Genomic DNA, 12,361 nt, shown 5'->3' with positions numbered 1-12,361 from the left:
ATGGTAAGTGCAATATATTCAGATAATTGAGAGCATTTCAGATAATCGCCCCATATTCTAAAAAGCTTTATTATAAAATTTATATAATTATATAGAAAATTTTATTTAAATTCTTAAATTTTTTAAATACGTATACTCTATTTTTCCAGTAAGAAATATAATATATTTTTCATAAGATTTAAGTTTGTAAATGTAAAAATAAGGTCCGCACACTAAACTGTTTTTATAACAATACATGTTGGCAATTGGTTTAAATTATAATCACCTTAGCTACAATTATTGTGTATAAATGAAAAAAAAACTCATAATTTTGCAAAAAAAACTTTGTATTAACTAATTTATTAATTTTACTATTCCATTGCTATTTTTACATATTAAATTAGCTTTTCTTGATTCAATCTCTGAAGAATTTACAAACTTGGTATGATTCGTCTTTTTCATTTCTAAATATTCTTCTCGTGTTAAATTCTTTTGGCAACTGGATGGTCCTGCAGCTTCTGATAAATATTTATCAAGATTAAAATCGTCATTTACTTTACTTATTTTTTTATTGTTTTCCTGACTTAAGGTAAAATAATCTGTATTAATAGGCCTACTTTCAGCATATTTTTCAATTAATGAATTAGTATATTTCAGCTCGTCTTCTTCTTCCACAACTTTTGCAATTTTACTTTTGATTTTCTGTCGCTTTAATCGTTTTAAGCGCTTTTTTTGTTGTTTCGATTTTCGTTTCTTTTCTAATAAAGTTTTTTCTTTTTTGTCTTTTTCATCTAAGGCTTTTTTGATTATTTTATCTCTATCATTACTAAAAGTTGATTTCTTTTTACATTTTCCCCAAGGTGGAAAACATCCTGGAATAATTTTTAATACATCGTGCACAACACGAATGCATAACGTGTTATCAATTGGAATAAAATTATTTTGTATTGTTAGGCCAACATTTTTATACAATGATTCAATTGAAATTGTTTTAGCATTTACTAAATTATTTTTGCCATACACAAAAAATTTACCATTGAATTTCGGACTGTATTTTAAAAAATAACTTCCATCAGGAAAATTTTTAAGCATGCGTACAAATTCTTGTAATTTACTTAATAACACTGAAATTTTCATATTGTACAACTCAAGTAAATCATCCGCAATCTCATTTTTCGTCACCTTCGATGAATCTACTACTTCGAAAGTGTCCGCATCTATACGATATCTTACAGTAGATGAATTTGGTATAAAATATGCTCTAATATATTCGGTTAATAATTCATTAGATGTCATTTTTTCAAATCCAAATTTTTTTTTATATTCTAATTTACAACTTAAATTAACAATTTTATTATTATCATCCAGATAACCCATGTTTTTGAAATCAATCAACACATTTACCGGTTCCGTATTCGATTCATTGAGAGTTATTTTAGAGGTTATATGATTCGACATAAAATCTTCAACATAACTTTTTTTTAAATACTTGTCTATAGGATGAAGTTTATAATTTTGAGCTAAATCAACTGCATCAATTACTTCTGTATTATTTGAGATTGTTAAATATGATCCATTTTCAAATTTTTTATAAGAGTTTTTATGTCTTTTATTAATAAAATTTCGGAGCAGAATATCAAAAACGAACGTATTGGTATTATTATTAAAATACCGGCTTGGAAGAGGTTGAAAAATTGTTATTTGACTATTCTTTATATCTATTGGTATTTCAATTTCATAGTCAGTTTCGTTAGATATTCCCATGATTAAGCTTAAAGCCTGTTCCGAAATTCTTAAATCGTACTCTGTATCTATGTGTTTAATATTATTTTTGAATGGATGAGATAGAAATTCATCTAAATTATTCAAATAACTTACTAAGTCTATCCTTATTTTATAAATATCAAAATATTTTTTTAAACTAGGAAAGAATCCTTGTATAGAAACTAACGTTTGGTTACATTCCCAGCTAACCTCATTCTTTGGTGTAATGTTACTTAAAATCGGCAATCCAGCTTCAAGACCAAAAACATCCGATAAATTTGTTTTTTCAAAATACTGTAAAATATTTCTATATAAAATTTCAAAATCTTTGAAAGACTTGTACGGATTTGCTAAAACGTAACTTCTTATAAAATCTGAATATATTTTGTACTCTGCTTCGCGTTTATCTTTAGTTTGTTCAAATGCTTTTACATCATCACCTTTAGGTTCTTTTTTTTGTTTTTTAGCTTTTAAGTACCGCAAGCAAGCAATATGCTCTTCCCTCGATAAGGTAGATACCTGTGGAAAATTTTTAAAAAAATTACTTCTTCTTTCGAAGCGGCATTTTTCTGAAAAATCATTTGTTAAGTTATGTATAATGTTGTTGTTCCGGGGGTCTATTATATGGTCAGATACCATTGCAGCACTCAAATTATCCAATTCTTCATTATCATCTAATAACATTGGATCAATTTCATTCAAATGACAAAACACAATATCTTTCGTTCCACAATCATTGAAAGAATAATAAAAATTTATTTTTTCGTCTGTAGCCACTGGGGTACTATTATAAAGCCATTTCAATTTTTCAAAGTTCTCCATAATTCAAAGATAATATTATAGTTGACAAATAAACTGTTCGAAATACTTATTTATTTAAATTACTAGATCCTTTTTGTATATTTTTTTTTATATTCTTTGTTGTCATAATTTAAACGTTTCCATTTACGTGTAACCTAAAAAAATTTATAAAAAATTATTCATAAAGAATATTTTACTGAAATTATGAAATTATATTACACTGTTTTAAAATAATTGCCTTCACAGTATATTTCACAGTTCAATTCTTAAAAGCAAAGATCAAATCAAATTTATTTTTAATAGGAACTAAAATTCGAAGAAAACAAAAACATAAATAACATTGGGCATTTGCTTCAATAATTGCAGGAAACTGACAGTCCGTCTGACTCAATAAAAATCGATACTCGAAAAATATAATATTTTAGAAGGGTTGAAATAGACACAATTGTACTTTTACAAAAAAAAAATTGATTTAAAAAACATTATTCAATAAGAGTGAATGATGTGATAACTTAGTACGAAATAGTAGATCCTAGGAAATATTTTTTAATATGTTAAAAATTGTTAATATGTCAATTTTTAATATGTAATGTTAAAGATTTACGTTTATGATATTGACGTTTAATTTAATGAAGAACAGTTAAATTGTACTCTACTAACGTACAATTTTAACATTAACATCAAATTAATACATATATGCACTACACCTTAGATTACAAATTATTAATAATAGTTTCCACTTATTACCGCCAGAGTAGCAAAAATAGTCATAGGTGTCTACTGTCTATAGAGTTAATTACTATATATTAATAATTAATATATTTTACGAAATATTTAAAATATAAAATAGTTACGGGATTTTTGTTAAAAAAAAGTATAAAATTAAAAATTATTATAGTGCATTAAATTAATATAGCATAAAAAATTTAAAATTATCAGATTGAAACATTTTAATAGCGCTTTAACATAAGAACCGTTATTTGTGTATACCTAATCAAAGTTACTGTGGCTTGTACTTTTAGTATTAATATATAATTTATTAATTACATTAAATATGTAATGCATTTTTCAAAAAAACTTTTCCAACTAACTTTCATTCGTGAAATTTATTAATTCATTGTAATAATTGGCAGTAGTTACTTTCCAGGTAAGTGCTTTAAAATATTTTTTATTTCTAGTATTTTTATGCATTTTCATTTCATAATTTTAAATACTTAAAACTCAAAATTTTAACTAATTCTCAAAATTTTATGGAATCTAAAGACATTATATTAGAATCTTAATTTTTTTTTGTTTTACGGGCAGCGTTAAATCATTATTTTATTGTAGACGCAGTCATTAATTTTATTGTAGTATATCTTTTAATCAGCACGTTTTAAAAACAAAAAATATTTTATTTCAACTTATTAGTAGGTACATATTTTAAAGATTTAAGTAAAATATAATAATATGTACCATATCTATATTATATTTAATATTTTAAGTAGAAAAAGCAAAATAAATATAAATATACACAAATATTTATATTTAAACACTAAAAATAAACGAAATTAATTTTGATGGCATTAATAAAAAACAAACAGCACTTATAAAAAAAATTAAATTTATTACAAAATGTTTTGCTATTCATATAAAATACATGTGCAACATTTCCCATAAAGAAATTTGCCTATGTACCTAACAAAAATTAAAAGCAATTCAAATTTAAAAATATATTTCAAAATAGTCTAATACAATGACATACATACTCCGAATTCATAAAACTCTATAATTTATATTTGAAGCCATAGCTTTTTTTTTTTTATTGAATACGTTTCAAAGATTTAATAAATACAATTTCCATTAAGAATATTTTTTTTTTATATATTGGACAATTTAAATTTTCTTATTTTATTGTAAAATATACGAAATGAGATTTTATAATCACCATGAACTGTCTTGACTTCCACCTAAATTACCGAAATCATTTTCAAAATTTGATGTTAACACCAAATTAACAGCATTTTCAACATTTCCTCCAGTTATACCTAAAACACTTGCATTTACTTCATCATTCTTCAAACCCATTTCTCTCATTTGACGCATTTGCTTTGCATATTGATGGTTACGATAGCGAGCTGGTAAATCATCTAAACTACTATCATCAACTATAACAGTTGGTGTTTCTTGTGTATCCATTGTTTCAACGTTTTCCGATTGAAGTTGAGTTGCAAGACCTCCAGGGTTGGAAGCAGATGGAGATGTTTGAGGAGAAACATTTGAGTTGTTACCTTCACTATTTAAGCCACGCATTAAGGCTCGCTGTAATGCGTTATTAAGATGAGATGAAGAAATTCTATTTATTGGGAAATTTCCTTGTGAATTAGATGGTCCTTGAGATTGTTGACTTCGTTGTTGTTCTTCAATCAAATTTGCATTTCTTTGGGCGATATTTGACAAAGAATTCCGAGATCCAGAACCCATATTGGATAATGCTGCTTGCAGTTGATCGTGAGTAATTCTTCTTATCATTCGTTGTTGATGATTTGCTCCATTACTCGAATTTTCTTCTTCAGAGCTACTGGATGTGTAATCAGAAAATACTTCTTCAGCTAAAAAAAAAATAATATTTACAAAGTTTTCCCTTGTTAAATTTTTTAAGAAAATCTGCGTAAAAAACAAAAACAAACTTCTTTTATTCTTATTTCAATTAATAATAAAACAACGCATATTACATATACCGTTTCTATTTTTAAAACAAAGGAAATCCTTGAACTTACTTATTGTATATGCGACATTATTTACATTTTTGGCTAATTCTTTTTTAGTTGTTTTAACAATAAATTCTGCCGCATCACAAATTATGCTATAGTTTTCTGCAACTTTCTCAATAACTTCCGGTTTATCCAATGAATGAAATAAAACTGAATCCCTTATTAAGGCTTGTGCACCTAAATTCCTACGAAACTCTGGATATTCTAAAAGAATTTTCGTCAAGATATTAATTCTAATCGCCACATTTATTTGAGTTCCAGTAACTGTTCCAAATAATTTAGCTAAAATTTATTAAATATTTGTTTAACAGCATCATTTTTACGTACACATCTAATTCAAATTACCAATTCTTTCACAGTCTGTTTTAGTATATGTTTTTGGTGTATAAGATGAGACTTTTGTTTTCTTTATTACTTGAACAATAGAATCAGGTAAAATGTCTAATGAACTATTGTCCTCTAACAATTTACCACGATAAAGAATTTCTAAAAATTCATATTAAAAATTAATAAATTATAGCTTTTTTATGGAAGTGCTTACCAATTTCGTTTTCATTTAAGTTTGCAGCTCTCGAAATTTTAGATTTTAATTTTTTTGTTGTAATATCCGTAGAATCGAATGCAATGGTCATTGGATTCTCTAAAGTATTTTCCGTTTTCGACACCCGTATTTGAGCATATAAATTCATGTTTTTTATTTATTTTTATAATAATTTGTTTTTACGAATAAGTTTTTTTTAATTTGAACGATTTGATTGTCTTACGACTTCGATGCGAAATGCGAAACGAATATTTTTAATTTCAATACATAGAAACTGTGTTGATAGACTTTGTGGAATTTTTGACAGGGAATATGCAAAATCAATCAACAATCAACATAGGAATCAGCTGAGAGTTGATAGAACAAAATATTTAAAGTTTAAATAGAACTGCCACATTCAACTTGGTAACACACAATATGGCTTTATCTCCAAACATATGGAACTTTTTTTGACATTAAAGGGGATATGTATGTATTATGACATTTTGACGAAAGAGTATATGTATGTATTATATACGCAAAACTTTCGGAAAGCCACAATGAGAAGTTTTATTAAAAAAAAAATTTACGTTTCATTTATTACGTGTTCCAACTACACGTAAGTAGCCAAAACTGAAATCTGTATATTATTTGTACAGTTATATTTTTTTCGATAGGTGGTAATACAATAGGTGGTCTACAATAGATGGATTTTGTGTTTTTGAATTTGGTATTTAATTTTGTATTTGAAATGATTCTTTTTTGATTAAATTTGATGATTAAAAAAAAAAAACTATATGAAAAAAAATTAAGGTTAAGTTTTACTTAGAATCCCAAAAAGATCGTTTCATTTACAAAATACCCATTTCTACTCAAGAGTTGTTTGATTACTATCAAATAATGATTACTTACACAACACTTGGGCTATGTGTATAATATAAGATACGTAAAATTTCATATGTAAAAAGAAACTGTTTTTCAACATATACTTTGACAACGTCAAAGTATATGTTAAAATTAACACGACTTGCCAAAAAATTAAATAATAATTTCTTATTGAAAAAAACACGTTGGCGAGACTAAGCTTATTATGTTTTAAAATGATTAACTTAGTTAAACTAATAAGGTCCGTAAAGAAATATTTTTGGCTTGTTACTTTTTAAATGGCTCTCGAAATTGTAACTTCTTGATTCACGATAGAGTTAAAATGAAAATCATGTGTTATTGACAGTAATTTTAATATTTAATTTTTGAATATTAAAAAATATTCAAAACCGAAGCAATCACGATTTTATTTAGGTTTCAAATTTAATCAATAATAAAACATTAAAAATTGAAATAACATGGTTTTACAAATGTTTTAAAATTTAAAAAAGAAAAACAAAGATTATTCATTTTTTGAGAAAATGAAGGCTATAATTCAACGTGTTACATCTGCCAAGGTAACTGGTAAGCAGTATGCTCCTTACAGTGTTTTTTTTTTTATAAATAAATTTTTTTTAATTTTAAGTGAATGAGGAGTTAATAAGCAGCATCGGAAGGGGATTGTGCGTATTAGTGGGAATATGCCAGGATGACACTGAAAAAGATGTAGATTTTATGTAGCTTTTAAAGATTTGAAAAAAGTCTAAATTATACTCAAAAGTATTTTTACTTTAAGGGTTCGAAAATTACTAAGCATACGTTTGTTTGAAGATCCTACCGGAAAACGGTGGCAAAAATGTGTTAAAGACGAAAATTTAGAAATTCTTTGTATAAGTCAATTTACCCTTTATCATAGATTGAAAGGTAATAAACCAGATTTTCACATGGCTATGCAAGGACCAGATGCCCAAAGCCTTTACAACAGCTTTTTAAGAAAATTGGGAACTAGCTATAATGTAGACAAAATCAAAGGTAATATTCAATATACAGACAAAATTCAATAGCGAATGTATTATAAATTGACTGAAATATTTTTATCGTACATAGATGGAAAATTCGGAGCTTATATGCAAGTTCACATACAAAACGATGGACCAGTTACGATAACATTAGATTCACCAAATAATGGAAATAATAAAACAGAAACAAATGAAGTAAAAAGTGAGAGTTAATCTTGTAATATTATTATGTATAAATAAAAAAGGCTAAATTATTGTAAGCTAAAATTTTTGCTCCGAAAATAAACCGATAATTTTTTTTTTAAACATTTTTGTATATTTTATTTAAAATATGTATGTAAACAAATTTTAATAGGACTAAGAGGTATTCACTTACACTTGTGTAAATATACAACAACAAAATATTGTCAGTTGATTTTTCTTGAACCTACCTTTAAGAAATTAATAGCTAGTATGCACTTTCGTTAGTTGTTTTTAGAAAATTAAAATTTTTATTTTAATTCTGAAACCAGAATTCATTCGTTGTCCCATCGTTTATAACAACACTTCATAGTAGTGGTTTAATATCATAATATTAACATAGAAATTAGAAGAAAGGCTCCAACATGTACAAAAAATAGTTAGGGGTTAATGTTTGTACACCTTATCTTATCCCATCAAAAGTGTTATACTTACGTAAGTACATACTGCATTGCAAAATCAATAAAATTGTAATTTTAATCGCCTAATTTTTATCAACATCAATTTTATTCTGGAAATAGTAATCTATTTGAACAATGTCCTAACACATCAGGTGTTTTACAAAATAAGGATAATATTTTCAGGTAAACAGTGTTAAATTTTTAATAAACTCTTCTTCCTAATAAACTACCTTTGCACACTGAAATTTTCTCAGTCGGTCTTGTCTGCTTAGACACATTATGCACATTATGGGAATTTTCGAAATTTCAAATTTAAGTTAGATCTTAATTTAAAACATGTTCGGTGAATCAAAACTACAAATGTAGCATTTTCGATAAATTTTTATTATAAAAGAAGCACAATGTACATTTGGACATCGTAGCATGTTTAAAATTAAAAAACTTTTTTTACTGCAATAATATTTTAAATTTAAAAGAAATATCACATAGTAAAAGTAAACCAGTTACTTCCAGTAGATCTAAAATGATGCAAAAACAGATTTCAAAGATTTAAGCTAGAAATTTAAGTGCAAGAATCTGAATTAGCGAAGATCCTTTATGAAATTTTTTCAACATTCAATAAAATAATACACATTATTTTCCAGTTTTTATTAAATATTTTTATTAGATTCTTAAAATTCTTTTTTTACATTATATGTAAATTTAAAATACAAAAAAAAAAAATGCCTACAAGAAGAAGAATATCTTGAATTAATTTATTTGTCGGTACATCAAAATTCTACTCTATATTGCTTAATTTTTCTCTCTACAATATGGGTTTTATCATTTTCACACGCCATGGCCAAAACAACATCACATCTATCTTATATAAATTCCACATGAAAATTTTTGTTCTACTCAGAAAACATTTTTCAATCATAATAATTGTTTTTTTTTTTTCGATAATATAATCTTCTTCCTGTTATCTTAAAAATTTAGATATTTATCAGAATTAAAGATTAAAAATAAAATCATGAAAATAATAATAATAATAATAATAATAGGAAATAATAAAAGAAATATTAATTAAACATAAGAACTTTTATTTAGAAAAAAAAAAAAAGGAAAAATTTTTTACTTAAATATTAAAAAATAAATTTTTTTATAAATTTTTGTATGCACGTATGTAAATGATTTTTAAATTATATAAGCTTGATTCAATTTTAATATCTATGTATATTTAAAAAAAAAATGATATATGTATGTATATTATATAATTTATAGTTCTTATTAATGTGTATAATACGTGTGTGTTTATGTATATAAATGTTATGTATAAAATGTTATGTATGTTTAAATTAAATTGATTATAATAATATGGAAAAAAAAAAACATATTTATTTTTGTGTATTTTTTTTTTTTACAAACTACCAAATTAATTCGAAATTATTTATAAATATATTTTATAATAAAATACGAGAGTAAAATTGAAAAAAAAAAATGGTTGATCGGGCAGATTTCTTAAATTATCACTTAATAAATTAATATGAAGAAATTATTATAAAAAGTAATTTTTAATTAAAATATAAATGATTTTTTTTTTTTATAATGTTTAACATTCTAAGTTGATTTCCATTAAATTCAATTTTGTTTGATCTTAATTTCAAATAAATCTATCTGAAGATGGTCATTATTTTAATATTGAACGATTATTTTATCTAATCTGTAATTTATGTTCAATGTACATAAAAAATATTAATTTATAATTTTATTGAATAATTTAATATAATATGTAGAAGAAATAAAATTTATTACAATTATTAATTATTTTTATCAAAATATAATAATCTTACATAAAATTTTTTTAGATATTTTTATTAAAAATTTATTTGCATACTTATTGCACATCAATCAATATTATGTATTTTAAGTTATTATTAGTTATTATAAAATACCAATTTTTATTTTGAAATAAAAAGGCACTTACAAATCTTTAAATATGTACACATATTTCATTATTTGAACATTTATATTTTATAAAAAAAATATTTATAAATGATATTGTAAAAATTACAAAATATAATTTTGGAATAAATTATAAATTTTGAAGAAATTTTAAAATATATTTTTACATAATTAAAAATTTAAAACCAAAATTCGAAAATTGCATATTATTTAAAAATGTATAAATTTATACTTGATAATATATTAATACTTATAAGTATGTGTATTGATTTCAAATTTTGTAATGAATTTTTATGTTTTCTCTTCCAATTTTTCAAAATTAAGAGAATTTTAAAATATTAGGTTCTTATTTAAAATCATCTCTTTATTTATTAATATTTCATATTTGTATAAATATGCGAAAATTTGACTCGTTCCACCACTTTTTGTCAAATTTAATGAGAAATCAACTTAAAATTAAATGAAAATTTCATTATTGTTAAACAAAATTAATTGTTGAGATTGTGAATCTGAAAACCGGGGAAATAGAATATAATAATTATTAGAAAGATTTTATAAAATAGTGATTTAAAGTATTTTTGTAGGGGACATAAAGGAGGAAATAAGTAAATGAAAAAAAAAAAAGTTCAGTCGTGCTATAAAACATTATTATATATTATTATTTATATTATATAATATTTTTTTTTTTTTATATTTTTGCATAATGTTTATTTTTTTCTCTTTTTATATATAAATTTTTATAATATTTCTAACGAATGGTTAATCATTTTATTGTTTCATTTTATTTTATTATTATTTTTTTTTCAATTTTTTTTTTTTATTTTAATTATATTTAGTTATAATTTAATATATGTGATTTGTGAATGAAAAATACAAAATACAATTAAAAAAAAAATGAAAAGTACAATGGTAGAAAAAGATTACATTACAAAAATAAAAAAAAAAAAGCTAAAAAAACAAAAAAAAAAAAAAAACTCGTGATTACACAAATAAAATTTTAATTTTTAATTTAAAACAAATTTGATTACGCATAATTTTTTTTTTTTTTTCAATTTTTCAGTTTATTTGCTTTATTTTAAATCATAATTTTTAATTATTTCTTGTATATAAATGAATTTATTTTTTTTTCTTATTAAATTAATTTTTTATTTTTCATTTAAATATAATTGAAATATATATTTTATATATATATATATATATATATAAATATATAAATAAAATGATGTTTTTCTACAAATTATGGAATAAAATGAAGAGTAAAAAAAATTTATGAAAAAACAAAAAAAATTTGTAATAAATTTTTAAAAAGAAATTAATAAAAATTTTAAAATATTTTTTAAATTTTAATTTTAAATTATTTAATTTTGTAGAATTCTTCCCTTTAATTGCTTCCGATCTGAATTGATTTCTGAATTATCGTAAATATTATAGATTTCCTATCCATATAGAGAACCGATTATAGTTTTATCAAAGAAATATGTTAGTGGGGTGATTTTTGTTTTCTCAAACTATATTCACTATACGTGTACGACGAAATTTTAATTTAAAAATTTTTAAAAATTAATTTAAAAAAAAAAATTAAACAAACAATTCAAATTTTTTTTTTTTATGTTAAATTTTTTTTATTTTATATTTTCATTTACAAGTATGAATATGTATTTTTTTTTTTTTTTAATTAATAGCAATTAAAGAGTGTAAAAAAAATATTTTATATTGAAATTAATGAAAAAATTTTATTGATAAAAAAAAAAAAACAAACAAACGTTTTATAATTTGTCCGATACATAAAAAGAATTGTGGGTATTTTTTTTAAAAAAAAAAAAGAAAAAGTTTTTCTCATAAAATAAAAAAAAAAAAATTAAATTATATTTTTAAATTATTTTTAATATTTATAAAAAAAAAAAAAATGGAGATGGAAAACAAAATTAAATTTTTATTAATAAATCTTTGCTGTTATTTTCTGCTTCATTTCTCAGCTTTTAAATCTTTTTTAAATAATAATTATTATACAATTTTAATATAATTTAAATTTCTGTGTGATATTTTTTTGTTTTTTATTTTTACTTCGTATTTTGC

The 12,361-nt window shown here is 22.9% G+C and overlaps 3 protein-coding genes across 3 annotated transcripts; 1 reads left to right on the top strand and 2 right to left on the bottom strand.

The window, feature by feature from the left end:
• Nucleotides 1-332: 332 nt before the first annotated feature.
• On the bottom strand, nucleotides 333-2,843 carry LOC129609683 (little elongation complex subunit 2). Its single transcript, XM_055521777.1, has 2 exons — nucleotides 2,766-2,843; nucleotides 333-2,699 (listed from the first exon to the last, which is right to left on the bottom strand). Exon 2 carries the CDS (start codon nucleotides 2,563-2,565, stop codon nucleotides 334-336), a length of 2,232 nt encoding a protein of 743 aa, XP_055377752.1. The 5' UTR covers nucleotides 2,566-2,699; nucleotides 2,766-2,843; the 3' UTR covers nucleotide 333.
• A 1,287-nt stretch (nucleotides 2,844-4,130) lies between these two features.
• Nucleotides 4,131-6,134, bottom strand: LOC129609699 (uncharacterized). The gene is made up of 4 exons (XM_055521805.1): nucleotides 5,839-6,134; nucleotides 5,643-5,783; nucleotides 5,304-5,579; nucleotides 4,131-5,135 (listed from the first exon to the last, which is right to left on the bottom strand). Exons 1-4 carry the CDS (start codon nucleotides 5,984-5,986, stop codon nucleotides 4,468-4,470), a joined length of 1,233 nt encoding a protein of 410 aa, XP_055377780.1. The 5' UTR covers nucleotides 5,987-6,134; the 3' UTR covers nucleotides 4,131-4,467.
• Nucleotides 6,135-7,070: 936 nt separating this feature from the next.
• LOC129609759 (D-aminoacyl-tRNA deacylase) lies at nucleotides 7,071-8,008 on the top strand. Its single transcript, XM_055521876.1, has 4 exons — nucleotides 7,071-7,266; nucleotides 7,328-7,418; nucleotides 7,478-7,713; nucleotides 7,789-8,008. The coding sequence occupies exons 1-4, from the start codon at nucleotides 7,224-7,226 to the stop codon at nucleotides 7,911-7,913; spliced, it is 495 nt and encodes a 164-aa protein (XP_055377851.1). The 5' UTR covers nucleotides 7,071-7,223; the 3' UTR covers nucleotides 7,914-8,008.
• Nucleotides 8,009-12,361: the final 4,353 nt, after the last annotated feature.

The sequence above is a fragment of the Condylostylus longicornis genome, unplaced genomic scaffold (assembly GCF_029603195.1).
Source record: "Condylostylus longicornis isolate FDR11 unplaced genomic scaffold, ASM2960319v2 ptg000040l, whole genome shotgun sequence".
Classification (NCBI taxonomy): Eukaryota; Metazoa; Arthropoda; class Insecta; order Diptera; family Dolichopodidae; genus Condylostylus; species Condylostylus longicornis.
The sequence above is the reverse complement of the archived record's forward strand: the minus strand, read 5'-3'. Positions and strand labels throughout refer to the sequence as shown.

What these genes read in the sequence shown, in the direction of transcription:
- LOC129609699 (XM_055521805.1), bottom strand. Translation starts at nt 5,986, where the DNA reads ATGAATTTATATGCTCAAATACGGGTGTCGAAAACGGAAAATACTTTA. An exon ending in CTTAAATGAAAACGAAATTG is followed by an intron (nt 5,784 to 5,838) that starts GTAAGCACTTCC and finishes ATGAATTTTTAG; the next exon opens with AAATTCTTTATCGTGGTAAA. An exon ending in AACAGACTGTGAAAGAATTG is followed by an intron (nt 5,580 to 5,642) that starts GTAATTTGAATT and finishes AATAAATTTTAG; the next exon opens with CTAAATTATTTGGAACAGTT.
- LOC129609683 (XM_055521777.1), bottom strand. Translation starts at nt 2,565, where the DNA reads ATGGAGAACTTTGAAAAATTGAAATGGCTTTATAATAGTACCCCAGTG.
- LOC129609759 (XM_055521876.1), top strand. Translation starts at nt 7,224, where the DNA reads ATGAAGGCTATAATTCAACGTGTTACATCTGCCAAGGTAACTG. An exon ending in TACATCTGCCAAGGTAACTG is followed by an intron (nt 7,267 to 7,327) that starts GTAAGCAGTATG and finishes TTTAATTTTAAG; the next exon opens with TGAATGAGGAGTTAATAAGC. An exon ending in GAAAAAGATGTAGATTTTAT is followed by an intron (nt 7,419 to 7,477) that starts GTAGCTTTTAAA and finishes TTTTACTTTAAG; the next exon opens with GGTTCGAAAATTACTAAGCA.